This window comes from Styela clava, chromosome 13, assembly GCF_964204865.1.
Source record: "Styela clava chromosome 13, kaStyClav1.hap1.2, whole genome shotgun sequence".
NCBI classification, from domain to species: Eukaryota; Metazoa; Chordata; class Ascidiacea; order Stolidobranchia; family Styelidae; genus Styela; species Styela clava.
Window position 1 is genome coordinate 18,036,742 of NC_135262.1, and position 24,921 is coordinate 18,061,662.

At 33.5% G+C, this 24,921-nt stretch overlaps 1 protein-coding gene across 5 annotated transcripts in view; it reads right to left on the bottom strand.

The window, feature by feature from the left end:
• Positions 1-24,921, bottom strand: part of LOC120333382 (E3 ubiquitin-protein ligase HERC2-like) — a 72,225-nt gene that overhangs the window by 27,282 nt on the left and 20,022 nt on the right. For 3 of the 5 annotated variants that reach the window (XM_039400790.2, XM_039400791.2, XM_039400789.2), the window contains exons 25-51: positions 23,947-24,160; positions 22,864-23,010; positions 22,375-22,538; positions 21,304-21,433; positions 20,349-20,608; positions 19,767-19,951; positions 19,205-19,327; positions 18,199-18,421; positions 17,288-17,468; positions 15,174-15,400; positions 13,915-14,092; positions 13,223-13,352; positions 12,896-13,080; positions 11,973-12,219; positions 10,870-11,074; positions 9,973-10,086; positions 9,136-9,235; positions 8,195-8,413; positions 7,441-7,531; positions 6,652-6,960; positions 5,753-6,014; positions 4,781-5,114; positions 4,228-4,412; positions 3,346-3,572; positions 817-892; positions 624-724; positions 121-305 (exon numbers count right to left, since the gene is read on the bottom strand). In XM_039400790.2, the coding sequence (XP_039256724.2) occupies positions 121-305; positions 624-724; positions 817-892; positions 3,346-3,572; positions 4,228-4,412; positions 4,781-5,114; positions 5,753-6,014; positions 6,652-6,960; positions 7,441-7,531; positions 8,195-8,413; positions 9,136-9,235; positions 9,973-10,086; positions 10,870-11,074; positions 11,973-12,219; positions 12,896-13,080; positions 13,223-13,352; positions 13,915-14,092; positions 15,174-15,400; positions 17,288-17,468; positions 18,199-18,421; positions 19,205-19,327; positions 19,767-19,951; positions 20,349-20,608; positions 21,304-21,433; positions 22,375-22,538; positions 22,864-23,010; positions 23,947-24,160 (5,002 nt within the window). The remainder of the gene's footprint in view (positions 1-120; positions 306-623; positions 725-816; positions 893-3,345; positions 3,573-4,227; positions 4,413-4,780; positions 5,115-5,752; positions 6,015-6,651; positions 6,961-7,440; positions 7,532-8,194; positions 8,414-9,135; positions 9,236-9,972; positions 10,087-10,869; positions 11,075-11,972; positions 12,220-12,895; positions 13,081-13,222; positions 13,353-13,914; positions 14,093-15,173; positions 15,401-17,287; positions 17,469-18,198; positions 18,422-19,204; positions 19,328-19,766; positions 19,952-20,348; positions 20,609-21,303; positions 21,434-22,374; positions 22,539-22,863; positions 23,011-23,946; positions 24,161-24,921) is intronic. The other 2 variants (XM_039400792.2, XM_078119002.1) reach the window with 2 other exon arrangements.

Sequence of the window (24,921 nt, forward strand, 5' to 3'; positions counted from 1 at the left end):
AAAAACAAAGCAGACAATAACGCATTCTTGAAAAGTTAGAGTTATCGTGGAACTTGTTTTACTTCTTGAATATACCAGACCAAAATGTCTCCAAATATTTAAAAATATTCTTTCACTTACTTCTTGAGGGTAGTATTGGTCTTTTCTTTAATTCTTTATAAGACTGAATAATATGTTTCTCTTCAAATCCCATTTCTTGAAGAGTTTGCATTTTGCCTGGTGAAACCAAACCTTGCCACGAATTCTTCTCTGCCTGACCTAAAGAAGGCTCCGACTGTCTTGGAAGTGGAGTCCATCGTGGTACTCTATGACATAACATAACTTTTTGTATTAGAACTTTTGAACAGATCAACATTTGCAGGAACTGTTTATCACAATGAGCCAAAACGTAAAATTATAGTGACACAAAGGGCCAAAACTTATAACAACTAAATAGTTACCAACACGAAGATGACCTCACAAATGCTCAACTGTAAATTTGTTGTGAACAGCCTATGTATCCTTGTTCAGCACAGTCAAAGTAATCAGGCAAATATGACAGGCCACCACACCAGCACATACTGATGAAATTGTCATAATTAATTATAGATACACAAAATACACATTATTCTTAAATATCTTACCTTGGGGTAGTTGAACTTCTTTCATTTTCAGATTCATTATTTCTTCTTCTTCTATGTCTCCTTCTTATCAGTTGTTGTCTCATTGGTTCTCCATGTAAATTCTAAAAACACGAAGAGATAGCACAATGAAGATTTCTCAGCCCTTTATGTTTGACGGTATTAATTTTGACAAAAAAGTCAGTATACTACAAACCTCGTTCTGACGTACTTGTTCGATTTGATGACTTCTTCTTTCACTTCTTTTCTTTTTTAAGGTAATGCTCGAACTCCTGGAATATCAAAATTGTATGAAAATTACGTAAAAGTCGGATCATTTTTCAATTTTCTATAGCAAAAGTATGGTACATCAGTACTCCTTGTTATATACTCAACTTCTATACTTAGCTTAGGCTTGCACGTAATTTACGGATTTACGGAATTATGTAATTATTTGGAGTTACGGAAGGGAAGTTACGAATTACGTAAAGTCGTAATTATTGCAATGAAACGAGCTTTCTTCAAAGCAGTCAATTTCGTCGATTGCGAAAAATGAAAGCTCAACAAGTAGAAGAAGTTAGAGTTCTGGTATTCGCAGCCGTTTTTTCTCTCTTTTCTCTCTCTTGTTACGCAGGTGAAGGAAGGCATGACGCGTTGCCATTTACTAACCTATTATCTAACTTATCTGGCATGGCCAATGTAAATTATTAACGTAGTTAAGGGGGAAGAACTGAGTAGGGCCGTTTGACGCCAATACACCTGGTTTTAACTTCTCCCGCAACTTAACCGTAGATAAGGGATAGAATTGCGTTGAGACCGATTGACGCCAACACACCTGGTTTTAACTTCTCTCGCATCTTATCTAGCATGGACATGGCCAATGTACATAATAACCGTAGATAGGGGGAAGAATTTTGTTAAGACCGATGGACGCTAACACGCCCGGTTTCAACTTCTTCGGGTGAAATGACTAATGAACGCAGGAGAACAATCTATCAAACATGGTCAATCAAACATTTGTATCCATTTTACTTTGATTTATTATTTACTTGTTCCAGTTTTTCGTTACTTATGGTATATATGTTCCGTTTCTATTTTATAGTCACGCGTTTAAATAGTGGGAATTCCCCACCAAGTGTGGATTAGCAATGCTTAATGATTTTTTATTGTTAATATCAACACTTGATATATGAACATGGAATATCATACTGTTTTTGGCTGTTTTATTTCAGACTTGGGGTATAAACAGGAAAATATCCATAACCTTTCAACACGACGATCTTGTGAAATTTAACGAAGAGCTTTCGCGACGAATTGGAACCAAATAAGCGAAAAGAGCGATTAATCACTCGCGCCAATACCTCGCCGTGATAATTAATGTCGCGCTTATCAAATAGCAATATGACGACAAAAGAGAGATTGCGTAATGAACCAACGCAACTTCGTCTTCTCGGCATCGGTAAAGCGATTGAGACGGCAGAGAAACAACAAAACGACGGATTCCTCGCGGACCACTAAAAATTTAACTGCTATCAAATATGAGCCAGTGTGTTTATTCTGTGCGAGATCCATTTTCCAGTACAAAATCTTGATGTTCTGTTAACGGTTTTATCGTTATATATCAGTCCGGACTTGGCCTTGCTCATGATGTTTCTCACAATTCCTCTAAATATTTCGCCATATATGATTAACTGTCTTACCAAATGCGGCAACTTATTTTGATTTATCGTCGACTTGAATACCACCGGCACTCGACCAAATTTGTGTCAATCTTGGCCGATAGGATTGCCGACTTGAGTTAGCAAATAAATGTCGTGAGTGTAAAATAAATGTCACAAAATGCATTGTTTTGCGATATAACTTTGTATTTTCGGAGAAGGCATATCATATAAGTTCGGTATTTAAATTATACGCAAATAAATATTATTTGATCTAAATTAATCGCAAATAATGTTATAAACATTCAGTCCGCGAAATGATTAAAAGTAAAATGAAGCATGGTAATCGGAATATCGTCAATAAGTCGACATCAATAATTATTATTATAAAATGCTAACAAGGCAGTAATATCGGATAATGCAGAAGACGCTGCAAAAACAAGTCTTCGTCGCGAGGAAATCGCAAGTATAATCAACCGAGTGAATACGCTCGTCGTTGGTTAATAAATTAGAAACCCGTAATTTTTATTCAGTACTGAGGTGGTTTTAAAAAACTATCTTTTTCATAAATATCCGTATACCAGTGTCGGTAATGATAAAATAAAATTGATCGCATAAATATGGGACGGTTAATTTGCGAAGGTGATAAAGGAAAACCAAAGCTAACACAAAAGATAAAAATCAGAATAAAATTAATTTGAATTCACTCCTTGATATTTGTCTTTAACATCTGCCGCCGGCGTGTAGTACTGCCAAGAATATGAAAACCCAACTTCAATGTCCCATTCGGAAAAGAAGTGGATTCAATTGGTTGTTATGATAGGTTTAAATGCGTGGAAAAATATAGCAATTACGGGGTCATTACGTAATTGATTTTGCCGTAATTACGAAATTGATTTTTGTCAATTACGTGCAAGCCTAACTTAGCTATACTTATCTTATGACAATGACTATTAGGAATGGACTAATTCAATAAATTAAAATTGAAAAAAGTTAGAAATATCTTCAGGAAGGAAGCGACGACAATGTTCCTCAACATACAGAATGACCAAAAACAGAAGAATATAAGAAAAAAAATTTTTACTTACTGCAAATTTGAAATTTTAGGTTGGTTTGATCCATCGTCCCAGAGTTTTAAAACTGACTGCGGAATTTTTATAGTCTGGAAATAATCTTGTAAAATATCCTGTTGATCAACTGAAGACTCAATAAATATGAGAAGAGCTGCAACAGCATCTTCAAGCTCTTCTATTTTGATACATGGTTTCAATTTAGATGGTCGAACAGCAAGACACAATGCTTCTTGTAAGGTTGTCTGAAGGTACAGTAACAAAAAAAAAATTTTAGCTAGATGAAAATTTATGGTACTTCCGTAATATGTGTTAGGCCATAATTTTATTCAGATTTTCCTTATTTTAGTTCTACTACGAGTAGTTTGCGTCAGCCAAGTGAATATACTCCTGCCCATAAGCTTCCTTCCCTTTACAGAGCTTGATGTAAAGTAGGTGAACAAAATTTGTTACCACCATATTTGTACATATTCTTCTGACGGGCCAAATTTATTAATCCTACATTATTGTCCACTACAGTATCTCTAATGGTCATATTTTTGTAAAATTCGTCATCTTATCCTCCAAAATCCTTATTTCAAACCTTCATTTCAAATTCACTTTTTGAAATTCTGTAAATGCTCATTAATCATTGAAGACTGCATGATGGCCTAGCAGTTAAAGTGTTAGATTCAATGTACTGTGTTAGCATCGCAGACCACACATCTTGGGTTAAAATCCCATGCCACCCACCTCACACAGCACATAATAAATTGGGTAGACAATGTCTAACCGGCAAGATTCCAGTTCTTTCAAATGAAATACTTTCTTACATGTCGTTAGATATCAGTGGCGCCTGTATAGGGTTTTGTTCGAAGCAAAAGACATGATACGTGTCATAAATAAATAAAATTTATCAACCTTGTTACTCTCTTCGATGCCTTCTATGGTCGGTGCATTTACATTAGAATGTTCAGAATCAATTGTATCATCTGTGTCAGATTGATATTCTTCTGTAACTTCTGTAACTTCAGTCGACTCATCTATGTCAATTTCCTTCGAGTCTGAAACTCCAATCGCCCTTGCTTCATGTATTTTAATATCATCTAGTTGATAAAAAAAAATCAAACATTCATTAGTATTATTATAAAACAGAAACTGCACACTGGTAAAGTAGCAGTGATATTCACCGATATTACAGGGTTACCCAAAAAAACAGAACCGATAAATTTCCTAATTACATCTACAAAAATGAAGAAAATTTATTTAACATTTGATTTTGTGTATGATTGTACCCAAAAGTTTCAGTGATCTCGGACGCTTTTCACAAAAGTTATGTTCTCGCTAGAATATGTTCCACATAACCTAGCCCTCTTTGGGCCACTCTGTAAATTACCCCATTTTCAGGTTTATAGTTTAGAATCTGGAATATACAAAGTCATTGTCGATGTCAATTGAAGCAACTTGTTCATACCTAATGAAAAAACACTGTTGTCGCCAGTTTTAACTCTTGTCAAATTCCCTTCTGAAGCCATTTTTCGAATGCTTTCGTTTTGTAGCAGATTATTAGAAGAGCTGGGACAAGACGATGATAGTTGCGATATTACTTCTTCTTCTTGTTGAATTTCCATTCCTTTATTTTCTATGGATGTTTCATCGTCAATTTCTTGTGTTTTTTCAGTATCATAACTAGCAGATATCGGAGCGAATTTTAAAACACTTCTCAGTATGTTTTGATCTTGGAATAATATAGGCAGAGATCTCAACAAAAACAGATGAAGTTGAAGTTTGCACAGTTCAAGTTGTTCCTAAAAACAAATGAGAAATTAAATTTGTTGTAAGACCGAAAATTTAAAATTTTGGGGTATAAAACAATCTATTATACCCTAGTTGAGTTCAGGTACGTGCAAAACATTGATTAAAATATAAAGGTGTATTGAGAAAATATTATAAAAAAAATTTTGAAATTATTATAGCCATATTCAAATTTAACAAACAATTTTACTGGGTAGCCGTGGGTGACCAAGGCTAGTTACGAAGCAGCGACACCCAAGGTTCAATATCTAATGAATTTATAAGGCCAGGAATTTTAATTTTTTTAGCAATGTAATCATTGAAGATAAGCATGGCTTTGGCAGCTAAACATCCAACAAGGAATTATGAATACACGAACTTTGCATATAGTGTGATTATTGTAGTTATGTACTTTAAATTAAGACATCATTGAATGATAAAAACAATGCAAAGGATCTAAAAAAGTTAGAATTGAAATATAAAATGCATTCTGCTACAGCTTTAGAGTTTATTTGCTTCTTTTTCAAATTTTAAAAGCCATCGTGAATAAAGTAATGGTGAATATAATTTAGTAAACTAGATTAAACCACACATTCCAAAGCTATCATGTCCAGTTACATTACTAGATCTTTAACACCTATTGTTAACTAACCTCAAGATTATGGTCTAATCTAGGTGTCAGATGAGATTTATTTTTAGGGCGAGCGCCACTAGATATCTTCGCTATTTCATTTCTTTCCAACAAATTAGCGCTTTGAACAAAAGTATTGATCGGCAAGAGAGCAATCTTCAATAAGTGACTGCAGGCAGATATCAAATCTTGTGACCAATCAAGAGCATCAGAGAGAAACTTTTTTTCTGGAGGTAACGGCTTCATTTCATTGTGATCCATGGTACTCATGTATGTTTCTCGACTAAATTAGAAAAATAGAATATGAAATATGTAACATTATTTATCTGGTAACAATCTGTTCAATTCCTAATAATAGCTTTAGATCATATAAAACAAAAAAATTCATCTGCAAATAGTGTAATCCCATAACACAGAAAAAACATAGAAAGTATCGGGATTAATATTGTAATTCAATTCTAGTTAATGAAAATATTACAAGTCACATAAATTTAAATAAAATTAGTAAATCCACACATTCATGCATTATTGAATAAAAAAAAACATGAAATAATTTTTCATATTCAGGCTTTTTATACTTCCCTTAACCTGATCATAAGGACTTGTTGAATTATTAATAGAATTATGAATATAAAATATTAGAAAGGGTGGTTCACGTAACCGCTGGTCGGTTACGGCTACCTTTACCATCAAGTCCATGCTTCCAAAAACAAATAACTGGCTACCTAATTCCATATCCTGGACTGGTAACCAGATGAGAGGCCGTGGTCTGCCTCCCCTGGAATAAATATGTAAATCCTATCCTATCCTCTTATATACTCATTATTAAAAATAGTAGTTAGCAAGACACCCCAGCCAATAAGCCATCGAAATAAAACTTTTGGGATCATGCTTGTACCAAATGTAAATATTTTACATACCTCCATGACCATTTCATATATCCAGTAACTTTACCATCAGGTTGATCGACTTCTGCAGCAACACCAATTCCTTTTTCTTTGCTGGATCCATATCTAGATTTGTCTTGTTGCAACACGGCACCGCCAACTCGAATCCTTCTATCTGCTTGACAAATCATTGCCAACGTGCCAACAGCAGATGACAACTTCTCTTCATTAAGTTCATGAGCATTTTTTGTTGCTGATAGCATAAACGATGGTATGAATTGGAGATTAGAACAGATTGTGTCGCTGATTTTGTCCTTCCAATGAATATCAGTGTGCAGTTTTCTATGAAAAATACATTCTTTTTTGAGCATTGATAATGGAAGTATAAAAATGGCTATTTTATAATGTAAAGTTAAAATTAAATTAGTGATTTAATGTGTTTTGTCGATATACTTTTGGTACTCCGGTAGTGTTGTACCAGGTTAGGACATAAGGAGTTCGAGGACTGTCTGTGTTAGTCAAGTGAATATAAACCCTGCCCATGGGCTTACGTCCCTTTACACAACTGGATGTAGAGTAGGCGAACAAAATTAGTTACCTCCATATTGGTCCACACTCTTCAGGAGCGCCTTAATTTGCCCAGATTCATTGACTGCACATTTTTGAAAAATAGGATAGTATTTTCATATTTATCTTGGAGAAGGAGTAGATAAAATACCCTTTTATATAGCAAACCACGGCCTTAGGCTAATCAGAGGTGCGATGGCAAGTGTAATATATTAATGATTAGGTCAAGCACAGAACCATGATAATAGTACCAACCTCAATAAAACAACAATATCTTCTGCGATAGTACCAGCATGATCAGAAAATGTTGAAATTCCAGGCATAAATGGGTTTCTCTTCAGAAATGCTGTATTGACATAAAATTTGAATCGTAAGTAACATAATACATTCGTTCACAACTGGTTCAGACTCAAAATTTAGATTTTTAACAATTCAGACTCATATTTTTTCATAATAATTCATGTTATTTGTGATTTTGTTGTAAAATATCGACTTGAATATTTGAAACTGAAATTTTTTTGAAAACAATTCAAAAATATCTGAACTGCCTGGATATGGCATGTCTTTGATTTTTATGATTAATTTGGTGAGAGGGGTAGCTTAGACTTAACTATGATGACATCGCAGGTAAAATCTCAATTTGAAATTCTATGTCCACCACCTCACCCATGGTGTAATAAATTTGGTAGGCAATGCCGAACCAGAAATACTTCGGTCCCTCAAAAACTATAGTAGATCCTTGCCTAGCAGTGGGTGTTTGTGCAGAGACTTGTTAAAAGCAAAAGGCATATATATATATATACATATATGTCAAATAACAAAATCAAGTTTTTTTTCATGATAAATTTTGCATTCCTTATTAAAAACAAATAACCCTCAAATACTAGTTGTAATCAAGCTGTTTTAGAATAATGATGAATCGAGTAATGCCATCTTGTTTATAAAAAGCTGCAATTGCCAGTCACTATAAAAATCTAGTTCAAACAATGATGCTGTGATAGATAATTACCATTTTTGCAGGAGTGTAAGGTCGGATCTTGAAGTTTGAGTCCGAGAACTAATAATCCGAGTGTTTTAAACAAATATTCGACAATTGAGTCTCGTTGTGATGGAAAAGTTTTTGAATCATGAGGGAGTGACGACAATACTTTTCCGAGTAACCACATTGCTTGGATTTGTTCTTCAACATTTCCTTCGTTGACAGAACAATAATCGTGACCTATGACATCTGTAAAAAAAGGTAAATAAGCAAATATTTTCATTTCAAAAAGTACTACAAATCACAGACAATAGATTAAACATAATAATACAACGTCATCAACATTTCACGCAAGCCTTACATGCGAGCAGCAATGCTTCAGGAAGTTCACTTTTTTCAAGAAGCTCAATACTATCAATAGGATTAGTTGCTTTATTCCAGAAGAGCTATCTAGTAGCCGTCCTTGTTGATTTTCAATACATTTCTATACGACTTCGTGCTATAGTATAAACCATACTGTGGGTCAAATGTGGCCCTTAAGGAAAAAGTGTGCGGACTGCGATCGTAAAATGCTACTACAAATGTCCGAATGCTTTTTCAGTAGGGCCTACAAGGGTCATTAATTACGGTAATTGAGAAAAACCAAACTGAGAAAATACGACATGGACCAAATAAATGCTTATTGCCTGCGAGATTTCGCTTCGCTCCTTGTCTCGCCTCTAATTTTTGTTGTGGAATGATAACTTTAATGTACTTTGGGATCAAAATAACTATAGAATTACGGTACGGATAGGTTTAGTTTTAGTACCATAAGTGGACTAAAGACTGGGTGGCATTCCGAAAAACCCCAGTTTGTACACAGTATGGTGAATTGCTTTTTTAAATGATTTGATTGAATTTTTCGAAACAAACAACGCTGGGTTCTAGAATCATACATTTCAAATATAAATTTATTGTGTCAAGTAAAATACCTTTTAATAATTGTAGCCAAGCAGGAGTCGTAAAAAATGTTGCAAGATCTTTGTTTGTCATAAGCATTCGTACAAATTCAAGACTATGCCAAACTCCAATCTAAAAATATATTCATGGATTTAATGCAATTCATTATCAGTTCAAATGCCTGTGCGAAAAGTACCATTATCACTTCAAAGCAAGGTTAAGAATGAACTGGACAGATTGGTGAATGAGGGTATTATATCCCCTGTAGATTGTCATACGCCATGGATTTCAAATTTGATTGTAGTATCAAAGTAATCTGGAAATATTCGTTTATGCCTTGACCCAAAGCCTTTGAATAAGGCTCTTAAACGAAACAATCATCCAATGCCTACTATTGACGATGTATTGCCTCACTTGCACAAGGCAAAAGTATTCACCATTGCCGATGTTAAAAATGGTTTTTGGCATATTGAACTCGATGTTGAAAGTAGTTATCTGACAACGTTTGGTACTCCATGGGGTCGCTATAGGTGGCGAAGAATGGCATTCGGTCTTAAACCGTCCCCTGAAGAGTTTGTGCGCCGTCTGAACTATGCTCTTAATGGTTTAAGTGGAGTTATGCCAGTTACCGATGATATCTTGATATATGGTACATGTTTCTATTCTGATTCTGTTACAGAGTTTCTATTCTGAGCAGATAACAATTAAGTAACGAAACATACGGTACAAGCCGAAGTCTAGTAGAAAATATAATCAATAGTTTAGATTGCAGTTTCCGAAATGAATAAGGAAAATGAAGAATTGAATTTTGTATTCATGATAAAACAATTAGTAGAAGTTTAGGAATAACAGTGAAAGTAAAAAATTACCTTTTGTAACGAATGTCCATTTGAACGATCAATTATATTGTACATTCTTTTGCTGATGATTCTCCCTACGCCATCATTCAGATGATTACACTGAATTGTTGCCAGAAACTGTACCTGAAAAAAAAGTTGTCATCAAAATATCTATTCACATAATTGTATATCTGCATAAGGCAAAATGAAAACCCTTAAATTTCTTGACTACTTTTATGAAAATGAAAAAAACATTTTCAAACTTGAAATTTTGTTTATGTATGATGCCCAGAAGTTTGCCCAGAAGTTTCACTAATCTAGGATGCTTTGCATAGAAAATCTCTCTAAAATATAGTCCAAATGATCTAATTTTTTTTCTCAGATCACTTTGTATTAGGCGAGTAATAATAAATCTGAAATATTGAGATTTAATTTATCCTCATATGTTTAATATAAAAAGTAAAATTTGAGTTATAAGATTACACTGTTATAAAAACATCTAGAAAAAATTTGAGGCAAAAATACAAAATAATGATATTTAGAAATTTGATTTCAAACTATTTTTCAATAAAACATTTTATTTTACCCATCCCATTCAGGTGAACATTATGCTCTCATGGGGAATTGGAAATCAATCACAATCACTAAAGTTTCAGTAAACATTTATCCTGAAACTCGACCATGTTTATCATGTTGAAAATATTGAATAATACCAAAATATATATTATTGATTAAAAAAGACAATGAAAGATAACATGAAAATTAAAAAAAATACAAATTTCAGCTTTGGTGACCACATTCCCCACAAGAGACAATGTTAAAATTGTTTTGTTCACTCGACTTTTCTCAGATGGGATAGGTTTTAAATGCTCATTGAAAAGCTATTTTTGAATATACTCATAATAAAAAAAATATAGCAGCACATACTTGTAAAGATAGAGAAGCAATCTCTCCCAAATCTTTAATAGGTCTCAGTGGTGAGCCTTTACCACTCGTACTAGAAGTATATTTCCATCTTGATAATGTTTTATTGAAAACATCTTTATCTCCACTGTCATCATCATCTTCATATATATTGATATGATGTTCAGGAAATAAAAGTTTTACATCATATTTGTCATCCTTGCCCATTCTAGAATAAGATAATGAAAAAGGTAAAATTAAGTTTAAACAAAAGCAGAAAAATTGGTTTTTATAATATAGATGCTATCAAATACGAATCTTGGCATTTTTGCGAAATTAATAAGAAGTTTATAATTGAATATGCAAAAGTTCATACCACCAATGTTACCCATTAGGAGAGGACTTCCCAATTACTTGTTTTCGGGAGAAAATCAGAAATTTTATCTTTGTTCTAGTTTTACTAATAATGTGCAGTTATTTAATATTATTACAAGAAATATTAATATACACAATAAGTATAACTATTCAAACAGGCCAGATTGTGAGTTGCACATAACACTGCCGAAGGAATTTTTTGGTATAGTGATGGAGAAACAAAAAGATGAAAAACAAGCAGATGAGGTGATAATATCAATATATTATATTGAAGAGGTTGGGAACCACTGGTTTAAACAAACAAATCTGCTTTTGGTATCCTTACAAAACTAAAATGGATTTATGACAAATCCTATTTATCAGAGATGAGAGATTTCTTTGATAAATTTAGTTCCAACAGAACTTAAAATAATACTATTCAAACAAAAAGTTTTTAAATGCCTCAATTAATTCCAACTTCCAAACGTTTTTATCTAAGAAAAAAATTGTTATGATGTTGTTATCAAGTAGAGAAAAGCAAAATATATGAATTCCATTATTTTAACTTTTCGAGATTGCGGCCATTTTCTGCCAACTATTTTATCTTTTTTGCCCGCCAGAAGACAAGATTGCCCACTTTTAGAATCCCTAATCTGGAACATATCAACCAAATATGTAAAGCAGCAATGGTCATTTTTAGATGCTTGAATTAATACAGCAGTTATAATTCGTGCTCTCTTCTCTAAATTGTAAAAGAATTGAATAAAACCAACCTGTATGAATTTGTGATACCAGATTGCCATCTAACTCTAACCCATCCATCATCAGGGAGTCCAACAACTTCGCCAGGTTTCGGAGGAGTACCATCCTGATTTTGCCATTTCCAATCTCGTCCTCTGACAACTTTTGTGCAATAATGCATTGCTTTTACAAGTTGAGGACCGCTTTCCATTTGTTTTATTTTCTCTTTTTTTCTCGCAATACTTTCAGGATCCAAAATACATTGATCCGAAATCTCAGCTGTGAGGTAAAAGAGTGGATAAAAATTGATATAGGAAATTTGAACCTGTTTTTGAGGTTTAAATTAAAAAGCAGTGGTTTCTAACTGGGGGCCCGTGGCCCACCAGGTGCGAAGTGATTGCAGGGGGCCCCCATGACAGACGAAAAACTGAATTTACTTTAATCCTTCCTACTGGAAAACTCTCCGTTCTTCCTATAGTTCCATTGGTTATTTCACAGGGTGTTTTCCCTTTGTTGTGCAGGAATTGTTTGAACATAATGAGATTTGGAATCTACCAATCAGGGTAACACTTTGAATACCACTGGAATGATAAACAGGGGAGCCATGAGTGCTTAAAAGCCTCAGGAAGGGGGCCAGAAGATATAAAAGGTGTGAACCACTGAAATATGGGTTTACTTTTCGAGAGTTAAAGGAATAGGTGTTCTTTGAGCTGGTATCTAATAATTAAGCAATAATGTGAAACAAAGTATTTCATTGAAAAGTTATATAAGTTTGAAAAATTTTCAAAACAGCTTTTTCAAATTTCAAAAATATACAGCTATGCTAATAAAATTCAAATGTGTAACAAAGTTTAACTTGGTGCGACAACGTTAATCAATTTTTTTAAGTGTTGCTGTTTTATTGAATCCGGATAACTAATCAACAGTTACTAGAAGATAAAATTGTGTCACAAACCAGATTTCTTTTCTTTGTCTTTTGTTTTCTGATATTGATCTTGGACAGGAAAAATATCATGTTGATGAATATAAACCAATAATTTTTCAAGCAATGTCTGGCAGCCAAAAAGTATGGACTGAGATAAATCGAAGTCTGTTGTACTCCATGCAAAATGCAACATTCGAATTTTTTCACTCAAAATCCTGAAAAAGTAAATCGAAGTTATATGAGGTGAAAGACCGCAAACGATATGGGGAAGACAACAATCTGATAGCAAAAAAAACGTAGTCTTACAGACAAAAAGTTGCAAGCACAGCATCTAGTGAATAAATAAAAACATCTTGCCTGCTTTTGCTGATCAAGGTATGTCGATTTATTCTTGGAAATTTAGAATGCGCAGAAATGTTCAGCGAAGAGTTCAATAAATTTTTGTCAGAATTAGGAAGAACATCAATCATTTCATCACACAATTCATCTGAAAAATAACAAAGATAATCAAATAGGGTAAATGGAAATAATAAGTCATCAAAATCATAATATCTTTCTACAGAATACATAGCGAGATATTATTAAATCAGAGTAAATTAGTTCTCAAACTTTCATGATAGATTCAAAAGACTGGGCCCTGCTCTTCTATAAAAATACCTAGATTCGACTTAACAGGCTCCCATCAGCCATATTATGCACCTTGTTTCATAATAAGAAAGTAAATATACACGTATTACAGTTAAAGAATTAACTTACTTTAAACAATGTTGTCATCGCGAATGTAACCCAGTTAGGGCCCTTTGCTCATGGCCACAGAAGTGCCACCTCATGAACTATTAGGGGGTGCGAGAACAAAGTTTGAAAAACTCTGGTCTAAATGACAGTCTTTGTCAACATATTTGACGTAACAGGAATCAAACAGTTTTTTAAGTTCATTCAAACAAAATATTACAAAAATAAATTTTATATAGTATATAGTTCATTTATTGACTCTATTCTAAAGAACAAAGCTTTTGCGAAATTCATTCAAATGCTAACCAAAGATTTACCAATAACTCGATACATGAAATGTTTTCTGATCATTCGCAACAAAACCGTCATGTGAGGTCGAACTGGAAGTGATCGATCTGATGAAATAATATTTTCATAAATAGATTGTTTCCTTTCGCATCCAATAAAAGTTGTTTTTTCATTTTCAGGTTTTGCTTCTTCTTCAGCTCGTTTCTTCTGTTAGAAAAATAAAAAACTTAAAACAAACTCACAAAATAAATTTCAAAGAAAGTAAGTTACTTATTATTATATTCAAAGAAAGTATATCAGTGTTTCATAACCCTTTTTGGCCGCGGATCATTTCCTAAAAAAAATTAATCACAAAGGATGCAAGACACACAAATTAAATAAAAGTTGATTTAGAGATTTGTTTATTGAGGTAACTATATCAAATTACCATTTATCACATAATATTTGATGACAAGCTTGTCCCTGAGCTTCTTTTCCGGACTGTGATTGAACGAATAAACAGTAACTTTAATGCTTGATTCTGTGGAAAACTATGACTTCATGTATCACAATTAAAAGTCTGAAATTCTGACTCTGTCCCTGGGGAGCCAGAGGGGACTCTGGAAGGGAAATATGACTCCAATAAAAAAAAACATGCCAAACTCAGACTCTCGACATCACAGCCCAGCCCGATCCTTGCACCTAGTTTGTCAAAATTGAAATCTATGGCAGTGTTTCCCAACCTATGGGTTGCTACCCAAAACTCCTATCGGATAAATCCTATTATAAATTATTATTGTTATTGTTTTGGTTTCCAGTATATTTTGTTGTTAATATTGAAATATTGCTTAGTACCAATTGTATATGTGGTAAATATCACAGCTTATTAAAAAGAAACTTATTATCCAGAAACTCGCATTCTTCATTTTGAACTAATTTCTGGCTAAATAAATGTCATGTAAGAAAATTTTTTTGTATCAATAATTCAATTTTGCGGCCTAAAAGCACTACATGCAGTTGAGTATTTGAACATATCCTTGGGTCGCAAGCGTTTAAAAAACTATTTTTTTAAAAAATTTGGGTTGCTTGAACATATCCTTGGGTCACATATCCTTGGGTCGCAAGCGTTTAAAAAACTATTTTTTTTTTTAAATTTGTGTTGCTTGAAAAATGGATTGGGAACCACTGGTCTATGATATAGTTAAAGTGCATCTGGTGTCTTCTTCAGGATTCAAATAGAACTCTTTTAACTTAAGTTTAAGATAGATACTTGGCTTCATATGTGAATATTTGCTTGGGACTTCATTACCTTTTCAGTCTCCTTTTCTGCTTCTATTTGCATGGTTGATTTACTATTTATTCCACCATATTGATGATGTAGAAGTCCACCCCAAGCACTTCTCAGGCAGAAGACAGTAGAAGGCATTGAAAATGTTTCATCAAAAACATCAGACATTGTTAAAATCGAATTGATACAGTTGGAGACGCTGTCACTGGCTTCAGCCATTGTAAGACGAATATCAGGCAAATTCACGGCTGTAAAAAAAGAGCAATTTGTAAATATGAAATATAGTATAGAATTTATATAATTTATCGCAGGACAATAGAAACTCGAGAAATCAATAAAAAATTCTACAAACCGACAGGTACACATATCCAAATCCTGGAACTCACAATTAACATTATTACGAGCACATTATTACGATCAACACAATGATCAAAGCTCAATGCCAAGCCAAATTACTTGTATAATTTTGAAGTCTTCATACCAGATTACAAAAAATTGAAGCGTTAGACTTTACTATGATGGCGTCACAGATTAGAATCTTGAGTTCAAATCCCATGACCACCTGTTCACTCAGGGTGTAATGAACCAATAAGATTCATATAAGCATATACCATATTTTCTCGAAATTACGCCTATATCGCGAATAGACCGACTCCCTAAAAACGACGATTTTATTAAAAAATCGCACATAAGCTGGTCCTACGAATCGTGACACGCCGGATGCCTCAAGAAAAACGTAGAAAGAGAACAAAATTACTGTAACGCAAACATTTCTCACGTTTATCGTTTCTGCATGTTAACGAGGGCCGTAGGTGGATTATTACCCATAACTCTTACTTGTTAATTTATGTTAAATAAAGTCTATATTGCTTTTCAGTGCATCGTGATTGTGTCGGGAGTTTAAAATAGAGTTCCTGAATCAGCATAAAACAATTTCCTTTGATTGCCACAACAGCGATTAATTTTCTTTCTTGTTCGTTTCAAGGAAAGAAATAACGCTGTATTAACACATTCTTATAAATCGCTACGAATCTTAACACGCCAGACGCCTTAAGAAGGGCGCAGAAAGAAAACAAAATTGCTGTAACACAAATATTTCTCACGTTTATCATTTCTGTTTGCTAGCGACGGCCGTAGATTCTTACTCGTAACTCTTACTTGTAAATTCATGTTAATAAAGTCTATATTGCTTTTCATGCGTTATGATTTGTATTAATGGAAGGGATTGTTGTCGGGAGTTTAAGAAGAGTCCCTGAGTCAGCATAAAACAATTTCCTTTGATCGTCCACAACGTGGTTAATTTCGATAAGAGGCCTTATCACCGCCCCTTAACGGATAACATATCGTAAAGATGATTAAGAGTTGCACGCCGTTAATTGCCTCTACGGCGATAGCGCACCAAATAATAACGTTTTCACCACGAAACAACTGGCTGTAAATCGACACTGTTGCACAAGCAAGCGAAAACAAACCAATCACAGACTGTACAAGCGTCACATGTTAAACAACCAATCACAGACTGTACAAGCCATCAGCTGTATGATAAGACAATCCACCTTCACAAGCGATTGTGTGTGTGCGTGCACGCTTTTTATCGTGAGAACTTGGTATGGTTTGAAGCTTTTGAAATTACTGGCAAGTCAGCATAATATCATCTCGTTGCGTGATCAAATTCTGATGCCCGAATGAGCCGATTTTTTGGTGCAATCTCAGTTATGTGCGAATAAGACGGTCCCTTAGTTTGGCAACTTTTTTTTTTAGTTTTAAACTCGGCCTATTCGCGAGCATATACAGTAAGCCGAGTTTAAAACCAAACAAAAAAGTTGCCAAACAAAATGACAGTATGCTAACTTAATTTCAACAGCTACAACTCAAACCATGCTCAGGTACTCACGATGAGAGCATCTGATTTGTAGGGTCAGCTGACGAGCGAATTTTTATAAATTCAATGATTCATGGCCTTTTTTGGCTTATATGCGAGGATATATACAATACTTACATATCATTGGCTACTTGTTCAGAGCTTTGTTATTAATACCGAATGACATATAAATACGTAACATTTTTCTGAATATTGTCACAGAACAAATGAAAATTTTCAAATATAAAATAATTAAAGACTTATAACCACATACTTGGTTTAAAGACAAAATCGTTGATTGCTGATGTGATGTCATCATCAATGGATTCCGGACCATTCATTCGATCTGACAATATTTTACGAAACTTTTTTGAAGAAGCCACTTGGTAAAGTAATTTCCATGAATCAATAGATCTCTTTGGAATTTGTTTTTCCAATATTTTTTCACATTCATCCTGAAATAGCAATCATTGTTAGAATTAAAATTTGTCATCATTTAAATATACTACAGATTTAGTCTAATATCATATCAGGGACTTCAACTCGATGAGCGAAATCTGAAAACGCTGTTTAATCTACCGGTATGTCTTTGTCTTTATACTCCTGTTACTTTCTATTGAAATACAACAGAGTAAATTTTTTTGTTAATATTCTCGTACAATTCAAATTTTGTGAAAATACCTGAAATAAAATATTTGCTTATTTACATCATTATACAGTTACAATTATGCCTTCATTCAAGTTTTACTATATAACCTTGATTGGTTATTTGAATATTTCAAATTAGTTTTTCATCACTGTTTGATTAATTTTGCAGTGTAAACAAATATATATATTCAAAAGACGAATGTCAAGTTTTGTCCCCCTTTCTCCTTCCACCAGTTGAAAAGTGCGCATTCAAACCCGTTTCCAAATTTTATTTTGAAATTCAATATTCTCAAAGGAATTTTCTAAAAATGTAACTAATTTCACCCCTTTTGCTGTTACCACAGAACGTAGGAAAATGTGCCATTTTTTTTTATTTGAAAGGGTTGAATTATTTTGCAAATAACACCATCTTATATATCAAATTCTATACGACTCTAATTGTATATAAAGTTTGTGTTAGAAACAAAAATATGTCAGATTGGATATAAAATAAAATTGATTTAATTCTGTTCTCTGAAGAATAAAATATAAATGAACCTCAGAATCATTTTTCTTTATTTTTACTTTGGTCAGATTTGCAGGAGATCCCTCTGAAGATGATGATGAAGCAGGTACAATTTCTGCTGAGTCACAATCAATTTTGACATTAAGTTCACTTTGATCTTCTTCACTTTCCAAATGTTGTTCAATCGAATCATTTTGATCACCTGAAGAAGATTCCATTTTCTGTTCTCGCAAAACTTGAAAGGCATGTTTCCATCTTTGAGAGAGAAAAAAAATGTCATAAAATGAATTAACATTTTATATAAATAAAGAATGCGATCTCTATATTCAATTATGACAGTTTTAACAGAAAAGCAAGCACCAAGTTTAAAACTCTTTAGAACCTATTTCTGGCGTGATTTTGGCAGTTTAATTATAAATTTCGGTGTTAATCATGGCTCTATACTAGAACCCACTGATATCTCACGATATGTAAGGGGCTACAATGATACATAGGTAGTCGAACAACCTGAACAATTTGGTAATCAACCAAAAAATGCTACGGTACTGCGGCAAGGAGAAGAGGAAAACAGTGTGAACAACTATCAAGTTAAAAAAAGAAATTAATGAAAATTACGAGAATGGTGTTAAAGAATAAAGTTTACCATTTCTGTGTTTTTGAATAACAAAGGGAATGATAAAGGAAGCTGATGTTGTGCAGCGAGTGAAAGCAATTAAGGTTGTTTAGATACACGTTTTTTTAACATTTAGGGTATTTTGGAATGTTTAAGAACATATTAAAATAATTACCAGTGTATCTTATGGTAAAAAGTTTCGGTACTCAAACAAATCAGTGGTCCAAAACCAATCCTGCACAAATTATGTTCCACTACATAGGGATAACTGTACTTTTATTTGAAAATAAATACTGTAATCCGCAGTACCCCCACAGTTAGTTCCAACACTTCAACCGTCAGGCCGTCACGCTGCTTAACTGTAGAGATTGAAGAGTTGGTGACAAGAAATTAGAAGTACAAAATAAAGTAACAATAATAAGCACCTGCTCAAAGGAGCTCCTACATTATGAGACATCATTTCACACAAATCAGAAGTAGGTGGAAGAATATCTTTCAATAAGAAGTCCAAACGTTTCATCAAAGGTTCACAAATTTGTTCATATGACCTGAAATGAGCATCAATATAGCAATGTTATAAATTAAAGATCACGACTAATTTTTATTGGAAGAGTTCCCAGTGAAAAATGGAGTCTTATCTTGGATGACAATCAAAATTAATTGTTGTTAGCTATATTTCTGGCAACTAGCATTTTCCCAGATGGTTGGGCACGACCTTTGATGTCATCAGTTGCAGATGACCATGTGCACTCAGTAGTCTGGTGCACAGTTCAGTTGGTGTTGCTTATGCCTGTATGTGTTACTTTGGTTATTGCTTTGGACAATTATTCGCTATTTGATTAAAGACATTTATTAAATATACTTTGGAGTCGCTTTAACAATTGTAACCGTTAACCATCTAATAACGATTAAACAGTTGAATTATTCCAGCTACGATATTCAGCAGTGAAAAACATCCACAGTTATTAATAGAAAAAATATTCTTACTTTTCTGACGACTGGTGGTCTTGAATAATTTTCAATTTGGCTCGAACGACAACGAGACATAGTTGATGAACAATGTGTGGAAATCGAGTATGTTTGTTATGAGAACTTTTATATTGAGAATGAGTGATTGTTGCATCTACCAGATTATGATGCTTGAGAAGACATGCTATGTAATACCGACCAAACTGAAAAAAAAAGATTGTGAAGATGTGTCATATTTGCTTCATTTACAAGGCTTATACATAATCAGCTACACAAGTAATGTAAAACACTTATTTAAATTTTAAATTAGGAATGAAAAAATTATATATTTGTATGAACGATTGAACCACCTTATGACATCAAGGTGTGCAAAAATCCTTTTGAAAACAATGTTCCTCCTACAGGATTTGAATCTGCGCATTACCGGTAATTATGATTTTAAATCTATTTATATCATCAGAAAGTCTTTATGGCCCTGTTTGGAAACAACAAATGAAGTATATCACACATCGAGATCGATTCAAATGAAACTAAGCACAAGAGATAGCTGTCCATCTATGGATCACAGCTGGAAAATGATATTTTAAAGATTAGCTATACCTGTTCCAAAACTGCTCTGTCAGATGAATGTGAATGCATAGCCACACCATGCTTTCTGCATGTCTGTTCAAATTTTTTTAAGAAATGTGTTGCAGCTGTACGAGCTTCTTCTAGTTTTGTATTCTCCTGATCAAGTGAAACTTTTTGTTTTGTCAATGTGGCTTCAGAGATATCCAGCTCAATAAGAGAAGTAAGAAATGCTTCTGCGGTTGGATGAGTTCGTGAAATAGCTTCACATAATGATAGTTCAGGGGTTGATTCTAAAAAGTTGACAAAATAATAAAGTGTTAACTAAAGATGAAAGGTTCATATTCTTCTTCTGAACTGTAGTTTCACACAACTGTTTTGTTATAATTGAATTCAATTAATACCGTGCTTCCCCGAAAATAAGACCTAGCCCGAATTTTGAAATGATTTTAATATAAGCCATCCGCTTAAAATAAGACCTAGTCGATAGCTTCTACACGTTTTAAATAATTAATCTAAAACTTGTGAGAAACAAAATGTGTTATCTTTAAGTAAATGGATATCAGTTTTCCTATTTGTATATTTGAAAATCTCGCAATTCTCTGCTTTGTAATTTTGTTTATGATAAGTGAAAATAAAAGACATCCCCGGAAATAAGCCCTAGTGTTATTTTTTGAAAGAAAATTAAAATAAGACCCAGTCTTATTTTCGGGGAAACAGGTACTTGATGCATATTGAAAAAGTGAGAATATTGTAATTTGCGATGCAAGATGCTCGCCAGTGTACACAGCAGTTGTTAATCTTATTAAGTTGTACGGTTCAAGTTTTTTTTCATTTAGGGCACATGCTTGACTGTTTCAAGACCTGGAAAGTCTATGTTCTCCTTAATGACGATACAGATTATGGTATAGGTATATACAAATAGCACGCTGGAACACTTGTTTTGTCACTCATAGATGCAGCTGACCACTACACTCACAATACTGACCTTCCACATAAGCACGAGGTAAAGATTTGTATTCTATGTCATTATAAAACTTCATGGCAGTTCCATGTTTTATCAACTTTCGAATGTTCTTTGGAATTTTTTCCAGTCTTTTGTGAGCCATTTCATGAGTCTGGAATAAATGAAAAACAAAACGTTCCACAGATTGAAAATCTCACAGACAAATAATTGTTACCATAACCATGATTAGTTCAAGCGGATGTTATAGCCTATTGCAAAAAGAATATCCTGTTTGTACAAACTGTTGTACAAACGACAACTCTTTGCCCCTTTCATGTTTTAATTTGTGAAAAATTATATCGACTTAATATTAAATCCAAATTCTACACCTGAACTTTTTTAGGTATTTTCAATTTCTTTCTGGCTATTTTGTCAAGTAAAAAACATATGTAATAACGAAATGTGAAAGGATCACCAAAAAGATTAATTATAAATAATATCATAATATAAACTGTTTCAAATTCAATGCCAGTATTCCATATCATATCAACTTTTTTTATATTCTCATATTGTATAGAAACAAATATAGAATTGACAATGCAGATGAATTTACTTTTAACAAAAATTCCCATTTTTGATAGTATTGATAGTATAGTATTTTTGATTTTATGCAGGGTTTTCCCATGCCAGGTGCTCAAAATCAGAAATTTTAAATGAGAATATCCCTAATAACTAATTTTAAACGAATTTAAATGCTAAATTGAAAGTTAAGAAATTTCTGGATAAAGGTTCACATATTTGAAAATCGCAGATTTTATTTACAAAAACGTTTTCTATCGTAATTACAACAGTGTTTTTTGATCCAAACATAATATGAGCTAGTTTGATAAAAATCAACCTATTTTGACATTATCTCCCTGAATTCTTGGGTGGGGTGTACTAAATTAGGTAGGCAATGCCGATCCAAAAAGACTGATCCAAAAATATTTCAGTCCTCCCAAATATAGTCTTCCACCTTACATAATAAGATATTAGTGACTGCCTATATAACGCCTGTTTGGAGCAAATGTGTGAATAAGCATTATAAAAAAATCAAAAACTCAAAAAAGTTACTTGAAGTTGTGAAAGATGAGTTGATATGAGCACAGCAAGCATTCTTGTTACATCGGTTAAATGTGAATACATTGAATCCTTGTTAAAACTCAACAAATCAATCGGAACATCTTTTTCTGGGGACAAATATTTTCCAACCAACATATGAGAACCTTTTCTTTGGTCTGGAATACAAAAAGAGAAAATCTAAGAATAATGGTCATTAACAGTATTCTTTTACAGTGTGACCCAAAAAAACCAAAGCCATAAATTTGTAAATTACTTCTACAAAAATGAAAGCGACTTATTTAACACTTGAACTTCTGTTTGTGTACGATTGTATTCATAAGTTCAGTAATCTGGTACTCTTTGCACAAAAGTTATGCTTTCTAATATCTGTATACCAAATGATCTACGTTCTGTTTTATTTATGAGTAATATTTAAAACCCTCCATACAGTGCTCGACGAAACTTTTGACTAGAGTTCAAAGCTTAAAATTAAATTCGTACCCTTTGTACCTGCAGTGCAGTCATCTCCAGGTCCAACATCAAATACTTTATCGTCAATAACAATCCAATTTCCACCGTCCAAGTTATGATTTTCCAAATCGAACCAACGAATTATAGGGAGGGATTCCTCGTTGTTTTCGAAGAAATCTATGAAATTCAGAGGTTAATGATGTTTAAATAGTCAGATAGGGAAAAATAAACCAAATACATTCGGAAATATTATTTTCGATTTGAAATATGTAATATATATTTTATACCTTGTTTAACAGAATTCATGTAGAAAATAAATGTATGCTCAAAAATTAGATTTCAGTAATTTGGAAATATCAAAATGAAGTACCACTTGATTGGCCAAAGGCTTTTTACATATCGTAAGACTTTAATTGCACAAAATGTCAATTTCAAATAAATTTATTCTCAATTACTGCCCCTCTAAACTGAATGAAACTCTAAATCAGGGGTCGGGAACCTTTTTGGTCAAGAGAGCCATAAAATATACATATTTTCAATTGCATTTCTGTGCGAGCCATATAACATTTCTTCACTTAATCAGGCCTGAAATGTTCACTCAAAAGTTAACCCATACAATGTCAATATACATTTAATGTGATTTCTGATGCTGCATGTAGTCGCTGCGGGCCTTGAACGGTTGCTCACCTGCAGCCCAATGTAGAAATCTACGAGACTCATCACCGTTTTTCGTTTAGGCATCTCCGTAGTGTTTTTAAAACTTTATCGCTCTGTGATGTCACAATATATGTTCCAGAATCCCCTTGTTTGTCACAATGCCTGTCTGGTAATTATCTTACATAACAAAGACATGTGCTGGACGCGCGTTCTCAAACGTATTGGGAATTTCCTGCCAAATTTGGCTATAAAAGAGTTTGAAATCTCGTAACAATAGTAAGCTTAGTCTTGGGATATTAGATTTTTCTGAGAGCCATATGCCGTCACCAAAAGAGCCATATATGGCTCGCGAGCCATGGGTTCCCGACCCCTGCTCTAAATTAATTAGGTGAGCAATCATACATAAAAATATAACATTAAAAAAACACTATCCATCAAAATTTCAAAAAAGCAAACCTGAAGGTTTCTTATCTGACTGTACATGTGGAAAACTCATTGCATAATCTTCTTCTTGTTTTGCATTTGGTGCAAGAGAATTGAAAGTATCTAAGAGCTTGAGTAGTTTTGATAAAGATTTTGTTACGTTAAAATCGATTCTGAGGTCGAGATTGTCACAGAAGATTCGATTTTCTTCACCATGCTCAATTTGAATCACAAGTATTGCTGTCACCTAATCAGAATGTAAAACGAAGAATTAATTACAAAAATATCTACATAATGACATCAAGATATTGAAAAAAAAAAGGAGAGTTTAGTAGAAAATATAAATGAGGAGTTGTTCAAACTATTTTGAACGCATAAAAAGATTTGCAGTACGCGTAACGTTATTAGTGATTTTGGGTTCTTCATAATCATGCAGTTCACACTCGAATATGAGCAATTGTCTCAGTGTTGAGTACTACATGCGTGAAGCTCAAAACTTCAATTCAGAGTTGTGAGACTTTCAATAATAGGCAACAGCAAGACTCTGATTGATGCAAACATTAATTAAACGTATGAATGTCGAGAATGACATTATATTTTTTCAACCATTCAGTAAAAAAGGTTCGCCGTTCCTGAACTAGATACATAGCTTATAATATACTGACATCAGTAATACCAACAATTCATCTATATCAGTATCAACCAAATCGGTACTCCCGTAGTGTGTGTACCAGGTAAGGGTTAGGCCATAATTTTTTATTTCTATTACAAGTTCGGGAACTGTCTGTGCCAAGTGAATATCCCCCCTGCCCATAGGTCTCAGTCCTTTTACACAACTTGATGTAAAGTAGTCGAACAAAATTAGTAGCTCCATATTGGTACACACCAGTGTTCACTATTAGCGCACTTTTTTGCGAAAATTGCGAAGCACTTTCGCAACTTTTTTAGGGACTGCGAAATAGCACTTTTTTCCGATTTTGAAGAGAAATAGCACTTTTTTCCGATTTT